This window comes from Oncorhynchus clarkii, chromosome 6 (genome assembly GCF_045791955.1).
Source record: "Oncorhynchus clarkii lewisi isolate Uvic-CL-2024 chromosome 6, UVic_Ocla_1.0, whole genome shotgun sequence".
Taxonomy (NCBI): domain Eukaryota; kingdom Metazoa; phylum Chordata; class Actinopteri; order Salmoniformes; family Salmonidae; genus Oncorhynchus; species Oncorhynchus clarkii.
The window spans coordinates 54,809,339-54,835,448 of record NC_092152.1 but is presented as its reverse complement, the minus strand read 5'-3'; the positions used below and the strand labels follow the sequence as shown (position 1 = coordinate 54,835,448).

At 42.0% G+C, this 26,110-nt stretch overlaps 1 protein-coding gene across 2 annotated transcripts in view; it reads right to left on the bottom strand.

Moving 5' to 3' along the window:
• LOC139411301 (tetraspanin-4-like) overlaps positions 1 to 26,110 on the bottom strand; it is a 110,472-nt gene that overhangs the window by 69,972 nt on the left and 14,390 nt on the right. The window contains exon 2 of one of the 2 annotated variants that reach the window (XM_071157438.1): positions 18,193 to 18,272. In XM_071157438.1, the coding sequence (XP_071013539.1) occupies positions 18,193 to 18,255 (63 nt within the window). In that variant the 5' untranslated portion in view covers positions 18,256 to 18,272. Of the gene's footprint in view, positions 1 to 18,192; positions 18,592 to 26,110 lie in introns of those variants that run through there. The other variant, XM_071157437.1, reaches the window with a different exon arrangement.

The following is a 26,110-nucleotide window of genomic DNA, read 5'->3' as shown; positions in this document are numbered from 1 at the left end:
GTATTTGAAGTACCTAAATATAGTGTAACCTACCAATCAATGGTGAGAGAGAAGTGCCGTGGGGGGCACAATCTTACAATGTTGCTGTGCAGAAATTAAAGCTTTACCATCTACAACAAAAGGCTGAGCCTCTGATGGAGACCGTAGAACTGTCATCAACGGATGTTTCAGTATTCCTTCCCGCTTCTCTCTAGGAGCATTCATGTGCCAAGGCCCTATAGGTGTATCAAAAGGATCCCACCATGGTCACCAATGTAGCCAACCGATATAGAGAGAAGTGCCTTAGCCGAATGCAATCTTAAGATCATGTAGTCCAAAGATGAAAACTCTACCATCTATGGCAAACGTCTGGGCTCCTGACGGGGTCAATAGAATTTTCAGCACTGCAAGTTACAATAGTAAAACAATGTCAAACTGATTCTATTGAGAAGCTCTGACAAGCATGTGTCCAGTGCCTTGCAAAAGTATTCACCCCCTTGGCGTTTTTTCCTATGTTGTTGCATTACAACCTGTAAATGAAATGGATTTTCATTTGGATTTCATGATTTCATCTAATGGACATACACAAAATAGTCCAAATTGGTGAAGTGAAATTTAAAAAATAACTTGTTTAAAAAACCTTTCTTTTTTTTTTAAACGGTAAAGTGGTGAGTGCATATGTATTCATCCCCTTTGCTATGAAGCCCCTAATTAAGATATGGTGCAACCCAATTACCTTCAGAAGTCACATAACTAAATAAAGTAACCCTGTGTGCAATCTAAGTGTCACATGATCTGTCACATGATCTCAGTATATATACACCTGTTCTGAAAGGCCCCAGAGTCTGCAACACCACTCAGCAAGGGGCACCACCAAGCAAGCGGCAGCATGAAGACCAAGGAGCTCTCCAAACAGGTCAGGGACAAAGTTGTGGAGAAGTACAGGTCAGGATTGAGCTATAAAAAATATCAGAAACTTTGAACATCCCACGGAGCACCATCAAATTCATTATTAAAAAATTTAAAGAATATGGCACCACAACAAACCTGCTAAGAGGGCCGCCCACCAAAGCTCACGGACCAAGCAAGGAGGGTATTAATCAGAGAGGCAACAAAGAGACCAATGATAACCCTGAAGGAGCTGCAAAGCTCCACAGCGGAGATTGGCGTATCTGTCCATAGGACCACTTTAAGCCGTACACTCCACAGTGCTGGGCTTTACGGAAGAGTGGCCAGAAAAAATACATTTCTTAAAGAAAAAAACAAGCAAACAAGTTTGGTGTTTGCCTAAATGCATATGGGAGACTCCTCAAACATATGAAAGAAGGTACTCTAGTCAGATGAGATTAAAATGTAGCTTTTTGGCCATCAAGGAAAACGCTATGTCTGGCACAAACCCAACACCTCATCACCCCAAGAATCCCATCCCCACAGCGAAGCATGGTGGTGGCAGCATCATGCTGTGGGCATGTTTTTCCATCGGCAGGGACTGGGAAACTGGTCAGAACTGAAGGAATGATGGATGGCACTAGATACAGGGACATTCTTGAGGGAAACCTGTTTCAGTCTTCCAGAAATGTAAGACTGGGACGGAGGTTCACCTTCCAGCAGGACAATGACCCTAAGCATAATGCTAAAGCAACACTCAAGTGGTTTAAGGTGTAACATTTACATGTCTTAGAATGGCCTAGTAAAATCCCAGACCTCAATCCAATTGAAAATCTGTGGAATGATTTAAAGATTGCCAAGCTTATTGAGACATACCCCAAGAGACTTGCAGATGTAATTGCAAAAGGTGGCTCTACAATGTATTGACTTTTGGGGGGGGGGGGGGGGGTGAATAGTAATGCACGATCAAGTTCTGTTTTTTGTGTTACTTCTTGTTTGTTTCACAATAAAATATATTTTGCATCTTCAAAGTGGTAGGCATGTCATGTAAATCAAATGATACAACCCCCCCCAAAAAATATATTTTAATTCCAGGCTGTTAATGCAACAAAATAGGAAAAAATGCCAAGGGGAGTGAATACTTTAGCAAACCACTGTATTTCTAAACTCAGCAAAAGTTGAGGACCCTGTCTTCAAAAGATAATTCATAAAAATCCAAATAACTTCACAGATCTTCATTGTAAAGGCTTTAAATACTGTTTCCCATGTTTGTTCAATGAACCATAAACAATGAACATTGGTCGTTAAGACACTAACAGCTTACAGACGGTACGCAATTAAGGTCACAGTTATGAAAACTTAGGACACTAAAGAGGCCTTTCTACTGACTCTGAAAAACACCAAAAGAAAGATAAACAGGGTCCCTGTTAATTTGAACATGCCTAAATAGCTAAATATTGGCTAGATATTAGGCCATTCATTAGCAAAATATTAGGGCTATTAGATAATTATTTACCTGTCAAAGTAAAAGAGTTCAAGTTTATGAAATGGCAGATCTGTAGTGCATTATACCTGGGCTACAACATCACAATGCAATAAGGAATGTATTATTGTTATACTGTGAGTACACAATGATTGTAAATAAGCTGTAAACTGCAGTGATGTAGACTGATTTGAATAACCGTTCAAACGTTTTGTTTCATGTCAAAATCTTGTCAGGATGTATATAGCCCAGTGTTAAGATTGGCTTACAAAAAAAACAAATATGGGCTCCTCCAATCCAACTTCCAACTCGTTCTTAATGCTGTAGCCTATTTTACATTCAGCAAGCAAGCGTGCGTCTCTCGTCCAGTAGGCTAAAGAAAATAAGTACTCTCAGCAAAAAAAGAAACGTACTCTCACTGTCAACTGCGTTTATTTTCAGCAAACGTAACGTGTAAATATTTGTATGAACATAAGATTCAACAACAGACATAAACTGAACAAGTTCCACAGACATGTGAATAACAGAAATGGAATAATGTATCCCTGCACAAAGGGGGGGTCAAAATCAAAAGTAACAGTCAGTACCTGGTGTGGCCACCAGCTGCATTAAGTACATCAGTGCATCTCCTTCTCATGGACTGCGCCAGATTTTCCAGTTCTTGCTGTGAAATGTTACCCCACTCTTCCACCAAGGCACCTGCATGTTCCCGGACATTTCTGAGGGGAATGGCCCTAGCCCTCACCCTCCAATCCAAACAGGTCCCAGACGTGCTCAATAGGACTGAGATCTGGGCTCTTCGCTGGCCATGGAAGAACACTGATTCGCGTTTAGGAAATCTGGCACAGAACGAGCAGTATGGCTGGTGGCATTGCCATGCTGGAGGGTCATGTCTGGATGACCCTGCAGGAAGGGTACCACATGAGGGAGGAGGATGTCTTCCCTGTAACGCACAGCGTTGAGATTGCCTGCAATGACAACAAGCTCAGTCCGATGATCCACCTCTAAATCGATACCGGCTCCAGAGTACAGGCCTCGGTGTAATGCTCACTCCTTCGACAATAAACGCGAATCCGACCATCACCCCTGGTGAGACAAAACCGCGACTCGTCAGTGAAGAGCTCTTTGGGCCAGTCCTGTCTGGTACAGCGACGGTGGGTTTGTGCCCATAGGCGACGTTGTTGCCATTGATGTCTGGTGAGGACCTGCCTTACAACAGGCCTACAAGCCCTCAGTCCAGCCTCTCTCAGTCTATTGCGGACAAACTGAGCACTGATGGAGGGATTGTGCGTTCCTGGTGTAACTCGTGCAGTTGTTGTTGCCATCCTGTACCCGTTTCCCAGGTATGATGCTCGGATGTACCGATTCTGTGTAGATGTTGTTACACGTGGTCTGCCACTGCGAGGACAATCAGCTGTCTGTTCAGTCTCCCTATAGCGCTGTCTTATGCGTCTCACAGTACGGACATCGCAATTTATTGCCCTGGCCACATTTGCAGTCCTCATGCCTCCTTGCAGCATGCATAAGGCACGTTCACGCAGATGAGCAGGGACCCTGGGCATCTTTCTTTTGGTGTTTTTCAGAGTCAGTAGAAAGGCCTCTTTAGTGTCCTACGATTTCATAACTGGGACCTTAATTGCCTACCGTCTATAAGCTGTTAGTGTCTTAACGACCGTTCCACAGGTGCATTTTCATTAATTGTTTATGGTTCATTGAACAAGCATGGGAAACAGTGTTTAAACCCTTTATAATGAAGATCTGTGAAGTTATTTGGATTTGTACGAATTATATTTGAAAGACAGTGTCCTGAAAAAGTTTATAACTGGCATGTTCATGTGTCTCATACCATGATCAACTGACCATGACCTCACCACCTGGGTGGTCTTTACCAATCATAGCGCAGTTTGATATGGCAGTAAAATGCATCGAATTACAATTCAGTATGTTTACACATATGAATATTACCTCCCCCTTCTTTAAAAAAATGTTTTATACATATTCTAAGCATTTCTTTTGAATACATGAGCTGTTGTTTGAACTCCAGGTATGTAACCATTTATACTGCACCAACTGAATCAACATAAGACTCAAACAATGATTCAGCATACTGTTACTTTTAGAACAAAGGATTCCCAGCAACTCAGCTTTCACTGTAGCAATGACATCTCCACATTTCAAACAAATACAATACCAAAGCACTTCAAATAAACTTTTCAATAGCAAGTTTACAGTCTGGAACTCTTTTAAGGCAGCGATCTACCTACACCCTTTTACATTTCACAGGTCTAGGACAGCTCTGGGCTTGACCTCTCTTCTTGACCTTGTGTGATATGATGCTGAGCATGCTTCTGTGTCAGTCAACAGTTATTGTGGTGTTGCAGGTAAGTATGGTGGATGTTGTGCTATGTGTGTGTGCGTGTTTTTTTTTAGTCCATCACATTCTGTGAACGATTCATTTTATCAGTGTATTGTTCTTTTGTGTTCAGTAGGCGACGACGATTGAGTTTATTTTATTTTTACAGGGACAGTGCACATTAATCAACGTTTCAGTAAAAGTGTCGGTTTTAGCCAGCCGGCTAATTTTCAACCGCAGTCCCTAGGCAGGTCATTAAAAACAATTGCAATATAGACAATAGCAACATAGGACAAGCAAGACATAGCATACAGACAGAGCAACATAGGACAAGCAAGACGTAGCATACAACCAGAGCAACATAGAACAAAAAGCAGCAAGACAAAATTCATAACAGCAACAAAGTGTTTCCAAACCTCACAAGTTACAGACAACAGACATGGAAAGCGGCAACACAAAGCTAGGGACCATGTTCACAATTCTGATTGACCTTTAGCCATGTCTTCAAGCATTTTGTGAAAGTGTGATATGTGGTGCAGTTATGTGCGTCTGATGGCAGTGTAGTCCAGACATGGGAAGCTCTCACAGAGAAAACGGATTTACTAAAGGTGCTTTTCCTTAAGGGAACTATACAGTCACCTCATGGCAGACCTTGTAGTTCTGCTGCCATATGTTTGGGTTTTCTGTTTAACAAAAATACTGAGTGGAGGGGGAGCCAGGCCATTTAGGATCTGGAATACAAGACATGCATCGGTGTATTGCACAAGATTTTCCCAACTCAGGAGCTCATGCTTTCTGAGGATGTAACAGTGATGATGGCTATTGGGCTTCCTATCAAGCACTTTGAGAGCCTGTTTGTAGACAGATTGAATAGGTCTTAATGTTGTACACAAGCTTGGGCCCAACTAGTCAAGCAGTATGTTAAGTGCGGGAGTATTATAGACTTGTAGGACAGTTTTGCTACCTCTGTAGTCAAACAATTTAGTTTAAATCGGAAATTAGCTAGGTTGAATTTGGTTATTTGAATTACCTTTTTCACATGCTTTTTAAAAGAGAGGTTGGAATCAAGTATGATGCCAAGGTTCTTAAAAATCAGATACCACCTGGAGCTTCTCCCCTGACACATAGACATCTGGCTGAGTAGCATCTGTTGCCCTCTTTGCGAAGAACATGCAAACAGTTTTTTTGACATTGAGATGCAAACACAAGTCACTGAGCCACTTTCTAAACTGGACCATTACAGTAGTGAGTTATTGTGCTTGTTGTTTGCTCTTTCCATGCACATATATCACTGTATCATCTGCATACATTTGAACTTCAGACCCAGTACAGACAGAAGGAAGATCATTAATGTACAGGCTGAACAGGAGGGGCCCCAGTATTGACCCTTGGGGCACGCCCACATCATAGCTAAGAGTGGGCGACAGCTCATTGCTCACTCTGACACACTGAGTTCTGCCTTCAAGGTATGATTTCATCCATCTCAAGGCATCAAGGGAAAAGTTGAACTTGGACAATTTTGTGACGAGAATCTCATGGTTAACAGTATCAAAAGCCTTCCTTAGGTCCAGAAACACAGCCCCAACAACGCCCCCTTTGTCAATCTTGGACTTCACATTTTCCAGAAGAAAGCAGTTGGCCGTTTCTGTGGAGTGTTTCGCTCTGAAGACAAACTGCATGGAGTGTAATGTGAAGGGGCTGTTGTTGAGGTGGGCAATCAGTTGTTCTGCTACACACTTTTCAACAACCTTTGACACCACAGGTAGTATACTAATGGGCCTGTAATTACTCACGTCAGCAGGGTCGCCTTATTTAAAGATGGCCGTTATTATAGCCGACTTCCATACCCTTGGAAACATCCAGAGACCAATAGATGCGTTGGTGACCTTCGTAATGGGGCCAATAAGTGACTCTTTGTAGTTTTTAAGAAAGGTAGAGTCCAGCCCAAACACACCCTTGGCTTTAGAGTTCTTTAGTGAGCTAATCACCTTGTTCACCTTTGACTCAGAAACCTCCCTTATGACGAAGACAGGTTGAGCATCATTTACTAGCACTGAGCCCAAGAAACCAGTGGAGGGGTTCTGTGTCAGTACCCTGAGAGTCAATAAAGTAGGAATTGAAGGCTATTGCTATTTCGACTGCATCCTGTGTTAGATTGTTATTCCCCATGATTTCTAGTCTTTCTGCAGTGTTACTAGGGTCTTTCCCTGTTAACTTTTTTAGATTCTCCCAGATCAATTTAGAATTTCGCTTTGCTTCACCAATTATGTTAATAAAAAAAGTTTGCCTTGGCCTGTCCGATTTCTTTCATCACCTTATTTCTCAACATGGCAAACCTACGTCTGTCATGCTCTAATTTGGATCTTAGGGCTATTTTTAGAGCATCATCTCGTTCTTTCATCAATTTCCAGATTTCTCCATTTAGCCAAGGAAGAGTGCTCTTTTGGCCAGGTTTGGATTTCATTTTCTTTAGGAAACCATTTATTGTAGTCTGGATTGTGGATAGAAAAACCTGACTATCAGCTTCCACGTCTGTATAGGACAAGAGATCATTCCAGTTAATTCCCTTAATTGCATTTTCAAAATAGCTTAATTCACTCTTATGTATTCTTAGTTGATCCAGCTTTCTAACAGTAGAGAGGTTAAACCTGCTCTTAGACAGCTTTCTGGCTATAAGTGTCAGATTATGATCAGATAGCCCAGTAACCATATTGAATGATTTAGTTACTCTCTCTGGTTTATTACTGAACACCAAATCAATCTGTGTTTTAGAGCAACAAGTCACCCTGGTTGGCCCTTTAACATGTGTAAGGTCAAAAGTATTAGTGATCCGTTTGAGGATTTTCCTACAAAACTTGTCTTCATAATTAATGTTAAAATCTCCCATTAAGATTACCTCTTTCCCAAAGTCACATTCCATAAGCATGTTATTAAACTGATAAAAAAACACACTTTTGTTGGAAGGTGGCTTATACATTCCAATAAGGGTAAAAGACATTTGGGGAGACAGTGTAACGTTCAGGCCAATACATTCTAGTTCATTATCACATGACCACTCAATTTGTTTACATCGGATATGTTCTTTAATGTAAATCATCACACCCCCTCTTCTTCCTTCCATCCAGTCTCTCCTGAAAACATTGTAGCCAGGCACAATCAAAGCAGCATATGGATTGCACCACCGCTCCTTCAGCAGTGCGGACGTGATATGGCGCAGCGTATGTTGAGTTCCACATAATTTTAATGAATAAAGTGAAACTTAGCAAAGACAAAAAAAATACCAACATAGAAAAAACTAACTAGAACCACACATAGAATATATAAACTAGACTAAACCCCTAGGTACGCCCTGACCTACTCTACCATAGAAAATAAAGGCTGTCTTTGGTCAGGATGTGACACCAAGGAGGTACATGCTGGTGATTTGGACAATTTTGACTATTTTGTGTATGTCCATTACATGAAATCCAAATAAAAATTCATTTAAATTACAGGTTGTAATGCAACAAAATAGGATAAACGGAAAGGGTGTGAATACTTTTGCAAGAAACTGTATCTTGGCTTTCTTGGCTTAATGGATTTCGCCTTTGAGTTGTCTCGCTGAAAATGTCTTACTCTTTCAAATGACTGCTCGACTTGTTGACTGCTCGATCCACACAGCCCACACAATGTCTGCTATGTTAGGGATGCTGTGTTGCACATGTAGCGCAAAATTTTACGTGGTGTTACTACGTCATACCTACATTATGTAGGTACAGTTGAAGTTTGAAGTTTACATACACCTTAGCCAATTCACAATTTCTGACATTTAATCTTAGTAAAAATTCCCTGTCAGTTAGGATCACCACTTTATTTTAAGAATGTGAAATGGCAGATTAATAGTAGAAAAGGATTTATTTCAGATTTATTTCTTCATCATCACATTCCCAGTGGGTCAGAAGTTTACATACACCCAGTATTTGGTAGCATTGCCTTTAAATTGTTTAACTTGAGTCAAACGTTTTTGGGTAGCTTCCCACAATAAGTTGGGTGAATTTTGGCCCATTCCTCCTGACAAAGCTGGTGTAACTGAGTCAGGTTTGTAGGCCTCCTGGCTTGCACACGCTTTTTCAGTTCTGCCCAAAAAATGTCTATAGGATTGAGGTCAGGGCTTTGTGATGGACACTCAAGTACCTTGACTTTGTTGTCCTTAAGCCATTTTGCCACAACTTTTGAAGTATGTCATTGTCCATTTGAAAGACCCATTTAACTTCCTGCTTTAACGTCCTGAATGATGTCTTGAGATGTTGCTTAAATATATCCACCTAATTTTCCTGCCATCTATTTTGTGAAGTGCACCAGTCCCTCCTGCCGCAAAGCACCCCCACAACATGGTGCTGCCACCCCCGTGCTTCACAGTTAGGATGGTGTTCTTCGGCTTGCAAGCCTCCCCCTTTTTCCTCCAAACATAATGATGGTCATTTTGGGCAAACAGTTCTATTTTTGTTTCCTCAGACCAGAGGACATTTCTCCAAAAAGTACAATCTTTGTCCCCATGTACAGTTGCAAACCGTAGTCTGGCTTTTTTAATGGTGGTTTTGGAGCGGTGGCTTCTTCCTTGCTGAGCAGACTTTCAGGTTATGTCGATTTCGGACTTGTTTTACTGTGGATTTAGTTACTTTTGTACCGGTTTCCCCCAGCATCTTCACAAGGTCCTTTGCCATTATTCTGGGATTGATTTGGACTTTTCGCACCAAAGTACGTTCATCTCTAGGAGACAGAATGCGTCTCCTTCCTCAGCGGTATGATGGCTGCGTGGTCTTATGGTGTTTATGCTTGCGTACTATTGTTTGTACAGATGAACGTGGCACCTTCAGGCGCTTGGAAATTGCTCCCAAGGATGAACCAAACCTGTAGAGGTCTACAATTGTTTGCTGAGGTCTTGGCTAATTTCTTTTGATTTTCCCAGGTCGTCAAGTGGAGGCACTGAGTTTGAAGGTAGGCCTTGAAATACATCTACAGGTACATCTCCAATTGACTTAAATGATGTCAATTAGCCTATCAGAAGCTTCTAAAGCCATGACATAATTTTCTGGAATTTTCCAAGCTGTTTAAAGGCACAGTCAACTTAGTGTATGTAAACTTCTGACCCACTGGAATTGTGATACAGTGAATTATAAGTGAAATAATCTGTCTGTAAACAATTGTTGGAAAAATTACTTGTGTCACGCACAAAGTAGATGTCCTAACCGACTTGCCAAAACTATAGTTTGTTAACAAGAAATTTGTGGAGTGGTTGAAAAACGAGTTTTAATGACTCCAACCTAAGTGTATGTAAACTTCCGACTTCAACTGTATGCAGGGTAGCTTTGACATCGGTTTTTAACATCGGCGTTAAACTAGTCATCGGGCCGATACCGATGTTGCCATTTTTAGCTATTATCGTCCGATTCCGATATGTTCACCAATATATTGTGCATCCCTAATATAGACAGGTGCGTGCCTTTCCAAATCATGTCCAATCAATTGAATTTACCACAGGTGGACTCCAATCAAGTTGTAGCTACATCTTATGGATGATCAATGGAAACTGAGCTCAATTTCGAGTCTCATAGCGAACAGTTGAATAATTATGTAAATAAGGTATTTATATTTTTAATAGTTGCAAAAATTTCGAAAAACCTGTTATTGCTTTGTCATTATAGGGTATTGTGTGTAGATTGATGAGGGAAAAACAATTAACAAAATGTGGAAAAAGTCAAGGGTTCTGAATACTTTCAGAATGCACTCTAACAGCATACATGAGCTCTGTAAATTTTGTTCTGTGAATATTGATTCCTTTCTTTGCAATGACTTCAACAATACATCCCAGGTGATCTTCAGTTGCAAAGTTGGTTATTCCCTCTTGCAAATGTAGTGCCTGTGTCAAAAAATGCTCTTGCATTAGAAAATGGAGCAGCATTTCTCGTGTTACTCCGTTTGTGCATGACAAATAAGATATGTGAGCCCACCACCCCTTTCTGATTTGCAATACCTAGATTAAGCTTATCTGTCATCTCTTGGGATGGTCTGAATCCATTCCATTATACCCCATTCTCTTTCAGTCTTTGCATTATTTTTACACATATTCTGCCCATTTACCTGGCATTCTGACATTAGAATCGTGTCTAGACAGTAAGCTAGCATATCAAATCAGTTCCTCTGTCCTCACAGCTGAATTTAAACCATATCTGTTGACGACTTTCCAAATTCTATATAATCCATCATTGATGATATATGATTGATAAAGTATGGTTACATTTAATTTGCTCTGTTGAACCTACAGTTTGGAATGACTGATAGGAACAGTGAACTTATTAAATGGAGATTTCAACAATAATTCTCACGTCGCACTGCATTATTTATGCCTCATGCACCAATTCATGTTACTCCTATGGCCAGAGAAAGTGAAACATTCCTTGATATTAAAAAAGACACAAGCCGCTAATAAACAATGCAAGCTTATCGGAACACTTTGCTATACTCAGTCATTGCCACTGCAGTGCTGGTTTTAGCGTGTGGAAGAACATGCATTTTACAGCTTATAAAAGGTATTGAACAAAGTGTTGACAGTGCTGAATAACAACTTAAAAATGAACTTACACATTAAACAGCCGCTCTCTCTTGTCATGGTTTCAAAAGTTTAGAAATTATACAGTATCAACGTTTTTGAGGCTTCTTTTTGCAGTCTATGGCTCAAGAAAGCTCATGTCTGCACAGTTATCTGATTGGCCAGCGGCAGGCCTATAGGTGCACTTGATTTGCAGGAAACCTGCCTAAATGATTACCGCCCCGTAGCTACATATGTAGTATAGGTAGACCGATTAATCGGAATGGCCAATTAATTGGGGCCGATTTCAAGTTTTCATAACAATCGGAAATCTGTATTTTTGGACACTGATTTGGCCGATTATATTTATTATTATTTTTACACCTTTATTTAACTAGGCACATCAGTTAAGAACTTATTTGCAATGACGGTGTAAAGAGTGTCGTCGTCGGATGAGGAATAATCGGACAAAAGCGCAGCGTGGTAAGTGTTCATACTTTTTCTTAAACTGAACACTATAACAAAATAACAAAAGAGAATTAACGAAACCGAAACAGTCCCGTCAGGTGCAGAAAACACTAAACAGAAAATAACTACCCACAAAAACCATGTGGGAAAAAGCTACCTAAGTATGGTTTCAAATCAGAGACAACGATAGACAGCTGTCCCTGATTGAGAAACATACAAAGAAATACAAAAACATAGAAAAAAGAACATAGAATGCCCAGCCAAATCATACCCTGACCAAACCAAAATAGAGACATAAAAAGGTCAGGGCGTGACAGACGGCCTAGGAACGGTGGGTTAACTGCCTTGTTCAGGGGCAGAACGACAGATTTTTACCTTGTCAGCTCGGGGATTTGTTTTTGCAACGTTCCGGTTACTAGTCCAACACTCTAACCACCTGCCTTACATTGCACTCCACAAGGAGCCTGCGTGGCAGGCTGACTACCTGTTACGCGAGGGCAGCAAGAAGCCAAGGTAAGTTGCTAGCTAGCATTAAACTTAAAAAAAAACAATCAATCTTCACATTATCGGGGCCTCCCGGGTGGCGCAGTGGTTAAGGGCGCTGTACTGCACCCTTAACCACTGCGCCACAGGGGAGGCCCCGATAATGTGAAGATTTATTTATTTTATTTTTTAAAGAGACTCTGGGTTCGCGCCCAGGCTGTCGTAACCGGCCACGACCGGGAGGTCCGTGGGGCGACGCACAATTGGCCTAGCATCGTCCGTGTTAGGGAGGGCTTGGCCGGTAGGGATATCCTTGTCTCATCGCACACCAGCGACTCCTGTGGCGGGCCGGGCGCAGTGCACGCTAACCAAGGTTGCCAGGTGCACGGGGTTTCCTCCGGCGCATTGGTGCGGCTGGCTTCCGGGTTGGATGCGCGCTGTGTTAAGAAGCAGTGAGGCTTGGTTGGGTTGTGTATCGGAGGACGCATGACTTTCAACCTTCGTCTCTCCCGAGCCCGTACGGGAGTTGTAGCGATGAGACAAGATAGTAGCTACTAACAATTGGATACCACGAAATTGGGGAGGAAAAAGGGGTAAAATTCAAAAATGTTAATAATTATTTTTTTAGATAAATAATTTATTCACATTATCACTGGATTAACGACACGTGGTTGATGATATTACTCGTTTATCTAGCGTGTCCTGCGTTGCAGATAATGGTTGCGGTGCCTGTTAATTTCTCATCGAATCACAGCCTACTTCGCCAAACGGGTGATGATTTAGCACTGTTGTTGCACCTAACCATAAACATCAATGCCTTTCTTTAAAATCAATACACAAGTATATATTTCTAAACCTGCATATTTAGTTAATACTGCCTGCTAACATAAATTTCTTATAATTTGGGAAATTGTGTCACTTCTCTTGCGTTCCGTGCAAGCAGAGTCAGGGTATATGCAGCAGTTTGGGCCATCTGGCTCGTTGCGAACTGTGTGAAGTCCATTTATTCCTAACAAAGACCATAATTAATTTGCCAGAATTGTACATAATTATGACATAACATTGAAGGTTGTACAATGTAAGAGCAATATTTAGACTTACGGATGCCACCTGTTGGATAAAATACGGAACAGTTACGTATTTCACTGAAAGAATAAATGTTTTGTTTTTTCGAAATGATAGTTTCCGGATTTGACGATATTAATGACCAAAGGCTCATATTTCTGTGTGTTGTTATGTTATAATTAAGTCTATGATTTGATATTTGATAGAGCAGTCTGACTGAGCACTTTCGTGCATTTGCCAGCAGCTCTTCACAATGCTTCAAGCATTGAGCTGTTTGACTTCAAGCCTATCAACTCCTGAGATTAGGATGGTGTAACCAATGTGAAATGGCTACCTAGTTAGCGGGGTGCACGCTAATAGCGTTTCAATCAGTGACGTCACTCGCTCTGAGACTTGGAGTAGTTGTGCCCCTTGCTCTGCAAGGGCCGCTGCTTTTGTAGAGTGATGGGTAACAATGCTTCGAGGGTGGCTGTTGTCGGTGTGTTCCTGGTTCGAGCCCAGGTAGGGGCGAGGAGAGGGACGGAAGCTATACGGTTACACTGGCAATACTAAAGTGCCTATAAGAACATCAAATAGTCTCGTTAATTAATCATAAGGCATACCCACCCCTCTTTTTACCAGAAAGATGCTCGTTTCTGTCGGCGCGATTTGTGAAGAAACCAGTTGGCTGTACTGACTCCGATAGCATGTCTCGAGTGAGCCCTGTTTCAGTGAAGCAAAGAACGTTACAGTCTCTGATGTCTCTCTGGAATCCTAACCTTGCTCGGATTTCATCACCTTGTTGTCAAGAGACTGGACATTGGCGAGTAGTATGCTCGGAAGTGGTGTGCGATGTGCCCGTCTCCGGTGCCTGATCAGAAGACCGCTTTGTCTGCCCCTTTTCATGCTGTGCTGCGCTTTGCTGCAGGAGGGACTGGTGCACTTCCCAAAATGGATGGCATCAATAGGAAGCAAAATTATGTGGATATATTGAAGCAACATCTCAAGACATCAGTCAGGAAGTATAAACTTGGTCTGGGGGGAATGGACCTAGCCCTCACCCTCCGATCCAACTGGTCCCAGAACAATTTAAAGGCAATGCTACCAAATACTAATTTAGTGTATATAAACTTCTGACCCACTGGGAATGTGATGAAAGAAAGAAATGCTGAAATAAATCACTACTATTACTCTGCCATTTCACATTCTTAAAATAAAAGTGGTGATCCTAACTGACCTAAGACAGGGAATTTTTACTATGATTAAATGTCAGGAATTGTGAAAAACTGAGTTTAAATGTATTTGGCTAAGGTGTATGTAAACGTCCGACTTCAACTGTATATGCCTTAATTACCTCAAACCCCTGCACATCGACTCGATACTGGTACCCCTTGTACATAGGCAAGTTATCGTCACTCATTGTGTATTTATTATTATGTGTTATTACTTTTCTATTATTTCTCTATTTTCTCTCTCTGCATTTTTGGGAAGAGCCTGTAAGTAAGCATTTTACTCTTAGTCTCCACCTGTTGTTTACAAAGCATGTGACAAATGAAATTTAATGACAACACCAAGCAGCCATTGCAAATGTGCCCATGAGTTGACCAGTCAATTTGCCAGAGTTAGAGGTTCCAAGCCTGTTTTATTCATTCTGGTTTCTATGCCTATGAGATACCGGAATGAATACACCTGTGAAGTGGAGAATGGTGCTGTTCCAGGTGGTCTACATAGCAGGCACAATGCATGCAGTCACCAATTATTGCATGACATGTTACTGATGGCGTTCCACAACATCACACTGCCATCCTTCGGCAAGCTAAAGTTAGTTGCAAAGTTAGGCTGAAAGGTTTTGCCACCAGCTCCTCCTTGGTTGGTTTTTTAACCGGGGCGATGTTGGGAGGTAGGTCTGGTGTGTCAACTTTGAAGTCTGGGTCTTTGTATATGATCCGTTTATCTTCCCGCCGCTTGACAGCCTGTTGGACCAATCAGGTTCTAAAGTTGAATGCCTTCTGTTCAGACACTCTTCTCTACCCAGTCCTTGGCGTTATGTTATCCTATCCTACTGCCTATCCTGTCAATCTGCCTATGGTAGCAGAATGACGAGGAGGGCATTTTCTGAGCTAAACTGACCAAAATGCACCTCCAACAACACATAAAAACCACACATAATTTTGATCCTAAAACAATGAAAATTTCCCTCAACCAGTGGCAAATTGACTTTTTAGGTGAGCACTGATGCTGCCCTGTGATAAGCAGTGCCTACTTTGTCAAAGGCAGGGGTGCAAAATACTTAGCATACCCATTCCTAGCGCGCCTCCAGGGTGCTGATGGAGAGATGAATCGCTGCAGCGCTCCACCAACGTTCCGCCCAAAAAATATATCTAAACTCAGCAAAAAAATAAACTTCCCTTTTTCAGGACCCTGTCTTTCAAAGATAATTCGTAAAAATCCAAATAGCTTCACAGATCTTCATTGTAAAGGGTTTAAACTCTGTTTCCCATGCTTGTCCAATGAACCATAAACAATTCATGAATATGCACCTGTGGAACGGTAGTTAAGACACTAACAGCTTACAGACGGTAGGCAATTAAGGTCACAGTTATGAAAATGTAGGACACTAAAGAGGCCTTTCTATTGACTATAAAAAAACACCAAAAGAAAGATGCCCAGGGTCCCTGCTCATCTGTGTGAACGTGTCTTAGGCATGCTGCAAGGAGGCATGAGGACTGCAGATGTGGCCAGGGCAATAAATTGCAATGTCCGTACTGTGAGACCCCTAAGACAGTTCTACAGGACGGACAGCTGCAGTGGCAGACCACATGTAACAACACCTGCACAGGATCGGTACACCCGAACATCACACCTGCGGGACAGGTACAGGATGGCAACAACAACTGCCCGAGTTACACCAGGAACGCACAATCCCTCCATCAGTGCTCAGACTGTCTGCAATAGGCTGAGAGAGGCTGGACTGAGGGCTTGTAGGCCTGTTGTAAGGCAGGTCCTCACCAGACATCAACGGCAACAACGTCGTCTATGGGCACAAACCCACCATCGCTGGACCAGACAGAACTGTCAAAAAGTGCTCTTCACTGACGAGTCGCGGTTATGTCTCACCACAGGTGATGGTCGGATTCGCGTTTATTGACAAAGGAATAAGCGTTACACCGAGGCCTGTACTCTGGAGCGGGATCGATTTGGAGGTGGAGGGTCCGTCATGGTCTGGGGCATGTGTCACAGCATCATCGCACTGAGCTTGTTGTCATTGCAGGTAATCTCAACGCTGTGCGTTACAGGGAAGACATTCTCCTCCATGTGGTACTCTTCCTGCAGGCTCATCCTGACATGACCCTCCAGCATGACAATGCCACCAACCATACTGCTCGTTCTGTGCCAGATTTCCTGCAAGACAGGAATGTCAGTGTTCTGCCATGGCCAGCGAAGAGCCCGGATCTCAATCCCATTGAGCACATCTGGGACCTGTTGGATTGGAGGGTGAGGGCTAGGGCCATTCCCCCCAGAAATGTCTGGGAACTTTCAGGTGCCTTGGTGGAAGAGTGGGGTAACAACTTACAGCAAGAACTGGCAAATCTGGTGCAATCCATGAGGAGGAGATGCACTGCAGCACTTAATGCAGCTGGTGGCCACACCAGATACTGACTGTTACTTTTGATTTTGACCTCCCCTTTATTCAGGGACACATTGTTCCATTTGTTAGTCACATGTCTGTGGAACTTGTTCAGTTTATGTCTGTTGTTGAATCTTATGTTCATACAAATATTTACGCATATTAAGTTTGCTAAAAATAAACGCAGTTGACAGTGAGAGGACATTCAATGTTTTGCTGAGTTTATAATAAATCATGTAGCAGATATAAGATAGGTGAGTTTTCTGTAGCCTACAGGCTGGACATAAAATGTATGACAATGTAAGATGGACACTTTTTACATCATGCAGGTTTTTCTGATCAAATAGCCAAACCTAAATGACATCCAATCAAATAAAAACTGCACCGTCATGTTAGCAAACAACATATCCTAAAAACAGGACAGATCAAAGTAAAATGTTCAATAGTTTCAAGTTTGTGGTTTCAAGTTTGTATCCGTACATTTTTGACAAACTGATCATAGCTTAAATAGCCAAATTGATTAGTTACAGGAATCCGGACTAAAAAAATCCAAATGTAACGGTCTGTTTAACAAAATGGTGGGCCTACCACATGGATAGGCATCTGTGAAGGCTCCTCAGAGGAGGAAGGGGAGGACCATCCTCTTCAGTGAATTTCAGAAAATAAATGGGCCTAGGCCTATACAACATAAAATATTACAGGCTGATTAGCTGTATTGATGATGGCACAATATGTTTACATTTAGGTAATTTACCAGACGTTATTATGCAGGGCGACTAACAGGAGCAGATAAAATTAAGTGCAAACATTCCTGTCATTTAGCTCCAGACTTTTAAACGGGCAACTATTTCCAATTGAAGCTTAACGGTCACATTTGACAAGCTGTGCAGGCGTCAAAAGAGTGGTGAGGGGACGGATGCTATCGCCGTGAGACAGACACAATCAAACAGACACAGTCAAGAGCCCACAAGTGTAAAAAGAGTAAGAGATAACCACTTTTGCAAAAGAGTATGATAGAAGTGATAATGAATTAGAGTGCGACTATTGCAATAAAGTGATATCCGCGATACAAACAGGTTTGCGCATGCATAGGCTGAACACAAACAGGCAGAAATATACCCACATAGAAATACAGAAACTGAACTTCATGAAGCACACCCACACAATCACTCATATAACAGACAGACAGACCGAGACAGACAGACCGAGACAGACAGACCTCACCAAGACTTGCCACATCTCAAAAAATCCCCACCACACACACACACTCACTCCAAATGCCAAAAAGCTGGACTCACCCAGAAGAGGAGGTTGAAGAAGACCATACCGTAGCGCAGGCTCCTCATGCAGCCCTCAGCCATCCTGCAGCGCCGCAGCTCTAGGAGGAAGATGAAGGAGAGGTCCAGGTAAAACACCACATACTTCTTCCCCTGCGAGGTGGTGTAGCGGCCTTTAGCCGCCTGCGGACCCGGCGCCGTGTGGAAGCCGAATGCAAAGGGCGGACGTTTATACTCGTACTCGCCACTGTAGCTGTGGAAACCCGAGTTGAAGGGTGGCGTCTCAGGCTTGCTGTCCAGTGAGGGACTGCGCCGGTACGGCGTCTCGTCCGTGCTTGAGCGCCTCATGGACCAACCAGAGGTGAGACGCTAGCAACAGCCAAAGTTTTATTTCAACCCCCTCAAGAGCTTCAAGAGGTCTTTGAGAGCCCACACAAAAAAAAGTATCTTAAGACCTATACAGAGACACAAAGTACAAATAGCGTGTCCTCAGGGGACAAATGTGCATAGTTGTGGTGCCAGTAATGTGGAATAGCACCTGTTCCCAATAGTTTCTAAGCAAACCAGCCTACAGTGTTTTCACCACAGAAACTGAAGCGTGATTAGGCATGCAGTCCAACTTTGCCCCTGCAGTGATAGACCAGCTAAGATTAAAACACATCACCTCAAATTCGTCTGTGGACGATGTCTTGTCATCTGTGGTTATCCAGAGTGCCTTCATTCGTAATCCTACACCTGTATATTCCCGTTTTAACGTTGCTTAATCCTACAACACCTGTTCATTATATGTTCCTTTCCTGAATCCCACAACTACACTTGTCTATCACAAAGAAGCTCTAGTTTTTCCAATTCCTGCTAATCTCAGGTGAATCGGACACACATAATTGCAAGAGCGCTTGGCACTTCCAGAACTGCTCTCATCTGATCGGTTGGCTGAGTGATACGTCACACCTGGTGCCATTAGAAATTCCGGAGCAGGTGCGCTCTGGCAGAGAAAACAGTCACTCTTGACAACAACAACAGGGTTTTAGCCAATCAGTCTCTTTTACACCAGAACCACTTCTCCATTAAGACCGCACGCTAGTACTACATCCAGTTGGAATTGATTCTGAATGTTCACCAGTGTCCATTGTCTTGGCTCCACTTTCCCTCACATGCAGAAAAGTTAAAAGGAGAGAAGATGTGCAGACCAAGAGACAACACTGAGGTGAATGCGTGGGGATGAGTGAAAGGAAAAGATACGTGAGAAAAGGATAGGTAACTGAAATGAGGAGAGAATTCATTGGTTTCCTTTAGGTGAGCGCTCTACCACTTTCCTTGCCTGGTTTTCCTGTTCGTCCTGGTTCGTTCTCTCTTTCTCTTCTCTAACTCCCCCTTTCTGCTTTTCCTCTGTTCCCCTTCCCGCAGCTGCTGTTTCGCAGGTCTACCTGCTACTTGCCTCACTCCCTCGCTCCTTCTTCACTTCTGTCTCCCTCCCTTTCTGTATATCAGTTTCACAGTCCAGCCAGTAGAGCATTGCATTCAGGTTCCCTCTCCTCTTCTCTCCCTCCCTTCTGTGCACCCCTTTTGTTTGTTTTCTCCTCTTCCTCTCTAGGTGGGTAACTAGAGTGAAGTATCTGCCTGAGAGAGAGACACCTTCCTTAGATGAGGGAAGAAGAAAAAAAGACTGCAGTGTTATAGCAACCGTCCAGCTCCCTCTCGCTCTCCCTTCCACCCTCCCTCCCTCCCTCCCTCTCTTTCTCTCGCTTACTGTCTCTCATTCACTCACACTATTTCAGCACTCCCCCCTCTACTCCTTGGTAACTGTCCTCAAATCCTGACAGTGAGATGGGTTGGAGCAGTCATTCACAGCCTATAGCCACACCCTACTACAGAGCTGAGCCAATCCGCTTCCTGCGTCCCATCCTCCCTCGCACCACACACTGTTCCTCCCTCTCCCTCCCTCTGACATACACAAACACGTGAGCATCAACCCCACACAAAAGAGGACCTGCTCCTTGGTTAACATACCAGAAAGATGCTAGTTCTCCATCTCCCTTTCTCTCTCCCTCCCTCTCTCTCTCTCTCGCCATCTCATTCCACATTCTAAGGTTGTTCTCTCACTCGAACCTACGCTCTATAGATGCTTGACTACAGTCATGTTTTCTACCTCTATCCCCCCGACAGGAACAAACATACCCACACATTGCAGCTAGAATCCCATGCTGCAAGCAACTCTCCCTAGATATACATATGCTATAAACAAAATAACACGCTCCGCAACTCTGTGACCATCTGGTTCAAAACAATGAATGGTGACGAAGGTTTCAACAACAAGGCTTGAACAACAAAAAAGGTCAACTATGATTGAACTTGTATTTTTCCCCTCGCCAAGATGCCAGTAGCAGAATATTGAACTTTCAGTTTGTTCTTAGATGCATGTACATGTTAGGCTTATGGGTAACTCAATGCCTTGCAGTCTATCATTGTTTATTGCTTGCTAATGATGTTTGGTAATTGTGTGGATCATCTAAAAACAGCATTTGTTTTGATATTAAATTAAATCCTATACTGTATAATATACCTATTCAAAATCATTTTCTCATATACCTCACATATTGCTGAACATACAAAATAAGGAATGTAGCACAGTTCCCTGTAGATATGCGTATCAGTCCATCAGGCTTACAGCATAATCTCTCTTCTACAGGCTTAGAGAACCATGCCTGGTAGCCCCATTTTAAAGAAAAAAACAAGCAATGATAAACTACATTATGACAATTTAACGATTCATTAAAATAGCAGTGGAGGCTGGTCCAGGTAGGAAGGAGGAAACGGACCTCTTGTGAATTTGGGAAAAATACATCAAACATATTCAGACAACAATATGGATCATTTAATGTAAATACTATACACACAGACACAATGTCCTACTTCCCATAAGAATACATCATTCACGGTCTCTATAACCTTGTTGTTGTATACTTGCCTTTATTTCAGACCCACAGAGAATGAACGAGTACCAGCCTATTATACATGTGGCTTAATTCGGTCCGTTGGCGCTTTTACAGTTTACAGAGAAACCCTGAGGCTTAGCAGGTTGTGAAATGCACTATACGTACGAAGCCACCTTCAATAAACAGACAAAGTGACCAAGAAATGCAATAGTCTTAAAGTAGGGGAGAAGACTGTGAGGCTACATTCTAATGTAGTCATCATAGGCTAGCAGACCCCCTACGTCCAAGACAAGGACTCTTAATAGAGGAGGAGTCCATACCACTGGGACGTGACATTCATATTTTGTCAAGTGAACTAATGATAATGGTTGTGGAGTGACATCAATACTTTCATGCCGAGAACAAGTCAATGGCATGCTAGATCAATGTCAATGATCAACGTTTGAATATAGAGAGCAGGACTGTCTCAATAGGATGTAGATCAGTGGTTCCAAACTGTGGGTCCAAAATATTCCTTAAATGTCAACATTTTCAAGCAAAGATTCATTTATTTTACTACATTTTCTATTTCCATTGCCTGGGTTTTTCAGCTGCACAAAAAAAAATTGAACACATGTATTGTGTTTTATTTTGGAAGGAGGCAGGGGACTTTCCACACAGAGGGGATCAGTACAATTACCAGATATCAAACACTGTGCAATCCCAGTAAAAGAAACCAAGGGAAAAACAACGGTGTGCCCCTCTGAAGAGCAACGGTAGATTACCTCTCTTAGTGTGAAACGACAAAGGAAATGGAACTTTAATAATTCATCAAATCTACCGCAAAGCCTCCACACACACAGCCTCCATATAATTCATTTTTATTTGATTTGCAGTCATACCGGGCAGTGTGTATCTAAACACAGTTCCACACAGTCCACACTTATATCCACACTGGGTGGCATTCAATCAAACTCACACTGTAGGAAAACCCTGTACTGCCCTAAATGGATTTTACAAACGTGGATCCAGCACCCAACTTTCTTTAAAAATAGTCATTTTTAAGTGAGCACATTGTCTATTATCTCATCTTAATTACAGCTATAGTGATACAATCATCAAAACATAACATCGGTCTCAGCCCTAAATAGAGTGATATGTGAGAAGGCACCTGCCGTCCATCCATTACAATTCTCAGCCCGGGGACAGTGTCAATAGATGCCAGCCTGATGCTGAACTCGTCACACCTAACAGCCCCTGTGAAAACCTATTCACCCGCCATAATCACGATGTACGCATATCTATCAGATCTCTCAGTGATGTTATGAGCATAATCTATCTTCACTAACATATCAGATTTCTCCCGTTATAGGATAATAATATTCTCCACTCAATATCTATGCAGAGTCGAGGAATGCTTTCATTATGCATCAGCACATGCAGATTACAAACATGATTGAGAATTAGTGCGTTTGTAATGAATGGGTGTTGAGACAGAGAAAAAGGTGTATGTGAGACTGACACAGACACAAAACTGGGGTTAGGGGAGGTGTTGGCTCATTGCAAGTCTAATCCCACAGCCATTGTCTCCCGGGGATTTAGATGAGATTGGTGGGGAAAATCCCCTTAGAGGACAGGGTGTAAGGATTGCAGGACATAATCCATCTATCGCACATACACACACTCATAGACCCCCCCCCCCCCCCCCCCCTACACACACACACACACACACACACACACACGATTTAAGAAAAAACTGACAATGTTTGTATGACCCCCTACCAAACAGGCCCATTTTTACCACATTCCTGTGACAAGTGGTAGTAGTGGTGTGCAGATTTGGGTGGGCGTTTATTTGAATAAAACCATTGAATATACATCAAAAATAAATATATTATTAATTTGTTTTGGCAAGTCCTAAGAAACACTATAAGACTAATAAAATGTATTTTTAAAACTACACATATATGTTGTAGTAAGAATAAAATATAAATAATATTTTTCCCACACAACTTGTGTCACGGGAAGGTGATAAAGTGATATTTTTGAAACAGAGCCCAAGCCCATGCTTTTTTTTTTATCCATGTTTCATCTCTTTCTTACCCACTTTGTTAGGGTGCAGACGTAGGGTCTTGCGTTGAGCGTATCTTCATCAAGATACTGATAGAAAATAATAGCAATCCTATTTTCAAAAGCATGCAAGTCTCGTGTTAATATTTCACAACCTCCGCGTAGGAAGCTTGTGTAGTTGCATACATGCGATTGAGCAAAATAAAAGGCCTACATTTGATTTGGGCAACATTATTGCATGCTGAATGTTTCTGATCAGTGATAGATGGGCAAACGAATAAATTAGCTATACAACCCCCACTTATTTCCGCATCCAGAAACCAATTAACCAAATCGCCGATACAGACAGAGATTCAGTGAAACAAAATCACATTGATTGAAACAAGTCAATGACATCTCAGGCTTTTGGGCAAACGTAGACCTAGGCTACTAAGCGACTGTAAGTGAAGAGCAACATAATCCACTTGTTAAACTACATAACATGCTGGCAAAATGTTCAAATAGATGACCCAACAAGACAAGACGATCATGAGCAGCACTCACCTCAATTTAGATAACATTTCCCCAGCCTATTTGTTGCCTAACCAATACGAAAACGGAGATTCAGTGAAAAACAAAATCTGACATTGATTTATCAAGAGGAGTCAATCAAAACAGTGCTAAAATTATCATCTAGTTGACCACACGCAGGTATGGCTTCAAATGTATTACAATGATTGGATGACAATGATTGGACGAGTTTCAATAAATGCCTTCAACTGAAATAGCCTACTTTATTCCAATATGTTCTTCATTCAGTGATATCTATTCCCACAGTAATTATTTATGGATCCATCCAGTTGTGGTTAAGAAAACATTGCATGCTTAGTGGTAGGGTATGCGAAGAAGAGTGACATTCCTTGCAAAGTTTAGAACTGGCAGGAGGATGGTATATTGTGCTGCCTAGCAACCATCAAGAGTTTCATTAAGAGCGTAGTGCGTGCCAATGCAGCCTCAGCATTAAACTAAGTTTCATACTAAAGGTGTCAGCATGCCTTGATTCGGCTGGGCCCTAGCCTAACGAGTGTGCTCGCATACTCCCTTAAAAGACCTTTGCTTGAAAAACGAGAGAGAAAAAAGCAGCAATAGTTCTGTTTGTCTATCTTGAGACACCGTAGCCAAAAGTCAGTATTCATCTAAAATAACACAAGAAATCTGTCATTCATTTTTACGTTTTGGCGAGGAGATTTTTGTTGCGCAATTGTACACCCAACTAAAATGTTTGGTGAATAATCCCTACTGTTGACCAATCACTGACGAATGGGCATGGACTTGGGCTACCGAATTCAGCTTGCCTCGAGAAAACATTGTGTGTGCACGAACAGCCGGAAAACCCTTGCCGAAGACCAAAACAGTCATAAAATGTATTCATAATATAAGCACAAACTATTCCGGATGGGAAGTATGCGGATGCCTTAAACCACAGGCAGAAGTTTACTGAATTGATTACTAGATCATTAGGTGGAAATTAAAGTTTTGGCTTTGATACAGGTGTTGTATTAGTCTATAAATAAATCTCTGCCAAAATGTGTCATCTCTCCCATTTCCTATTCGACTGGTAGTTGTTCTGAAATGTGTATTGCTTGCCTACATTTTACTCCCTCCTCTATGTTAAATATAACACACATACATTAATTTTGGTTGCCTATCCTGACGTGAAGTTTGTTCTATAGAAAGTATTTAACTCTGATGTGTGCCACAGAAAGTATTTGACTAGGGACAAATTAAGGAAATTAGGGGGGGGCATTTTCTTGCCTGCCGAAAATCTCCCTCCCTTCTATCTTGGGACTGCAAGGCCTGGCACACTTCAGAATCATTTTTGGTAGCTCAAACTCAGGTTGACCAGTAGTGTGTGTCACAGAAAATATTTGACTCTAGCATCAAAATTAAGGAAATTAGAAGGGGGAGGAGAATTTCAGAACCCCCACCCCTTCTAAGTTCCTTAATTTTGTCACTAGAGTCAAATACTTTCTATGGCACATGTCAGAGTCAAATACTTTCAATAGAACAAACTTAATGTCAGGATAGGCAACAGAAATTAATAATGAATGTATGTGTGTTATATTAAACATAGAGGAGGGAGTAAAATGTAGGCAAGCAATAAACATTCCAGAACAACTACTAGTCAATAAGATATGGGAGAGATGATGAATTTTGGCAAAGAGATTTATTTATAGACTAGACTAATACACTTAAAACAAATAGCCAAACTGAAAACTGCAGACATTACTAGTGGCTGCCCCGCGATCAAAGGACACAAATAAAAAATGCTTTCTGTGACTAAAATTAAAATGTATGCTAAACTGACAACGGAGTGAAGAGCAGAAATCTCAACTAACAAGCAAGTTGTACCAATGAAGAATTGAGTGCGTGCGCGTTCACGCGAAGGGAAGATTTTCGGCACAACACCTGCAATACATTTCAGTTATAAGGAAAAATCGGGAAATAAAGTTTGCGGTATGGTAAAGTTGGCGAAAAAATGTCGTAGTATGAAAGGGATATTACACACATGCAGCAAGCAAAAAAAAAATCACAACGTACCTAGCACACATCTAAGCATGCACACAGCCCCACACAAGCCACTGGGCTCACTTGCTGTATGTACATCATGGCGTTAACACAGTATAGCGGGTGAATAACGGTGAAGGGATTGCAGTATGAGTAATCTCGTCACTAGATTTCTCAGACAGGTGGCTGGCTGTGCGTTGGCGAGCTCCAGGAAATTTGATGAAGAGGGAAAGTGACAGAGCGGTAAAAGAGAGCGGTAAATACGGATAAATACGGAGAGTATTGGGGGCACACGTCGGGTCAGGTCAGCGGACCGGTGTGTGTGGCACATATCAGGCACGTGCCCGACTTCGTCTTTGATTAGAACCAAAGCAGTTTATTTTTCCAAGGATCACTCATTACCCTCC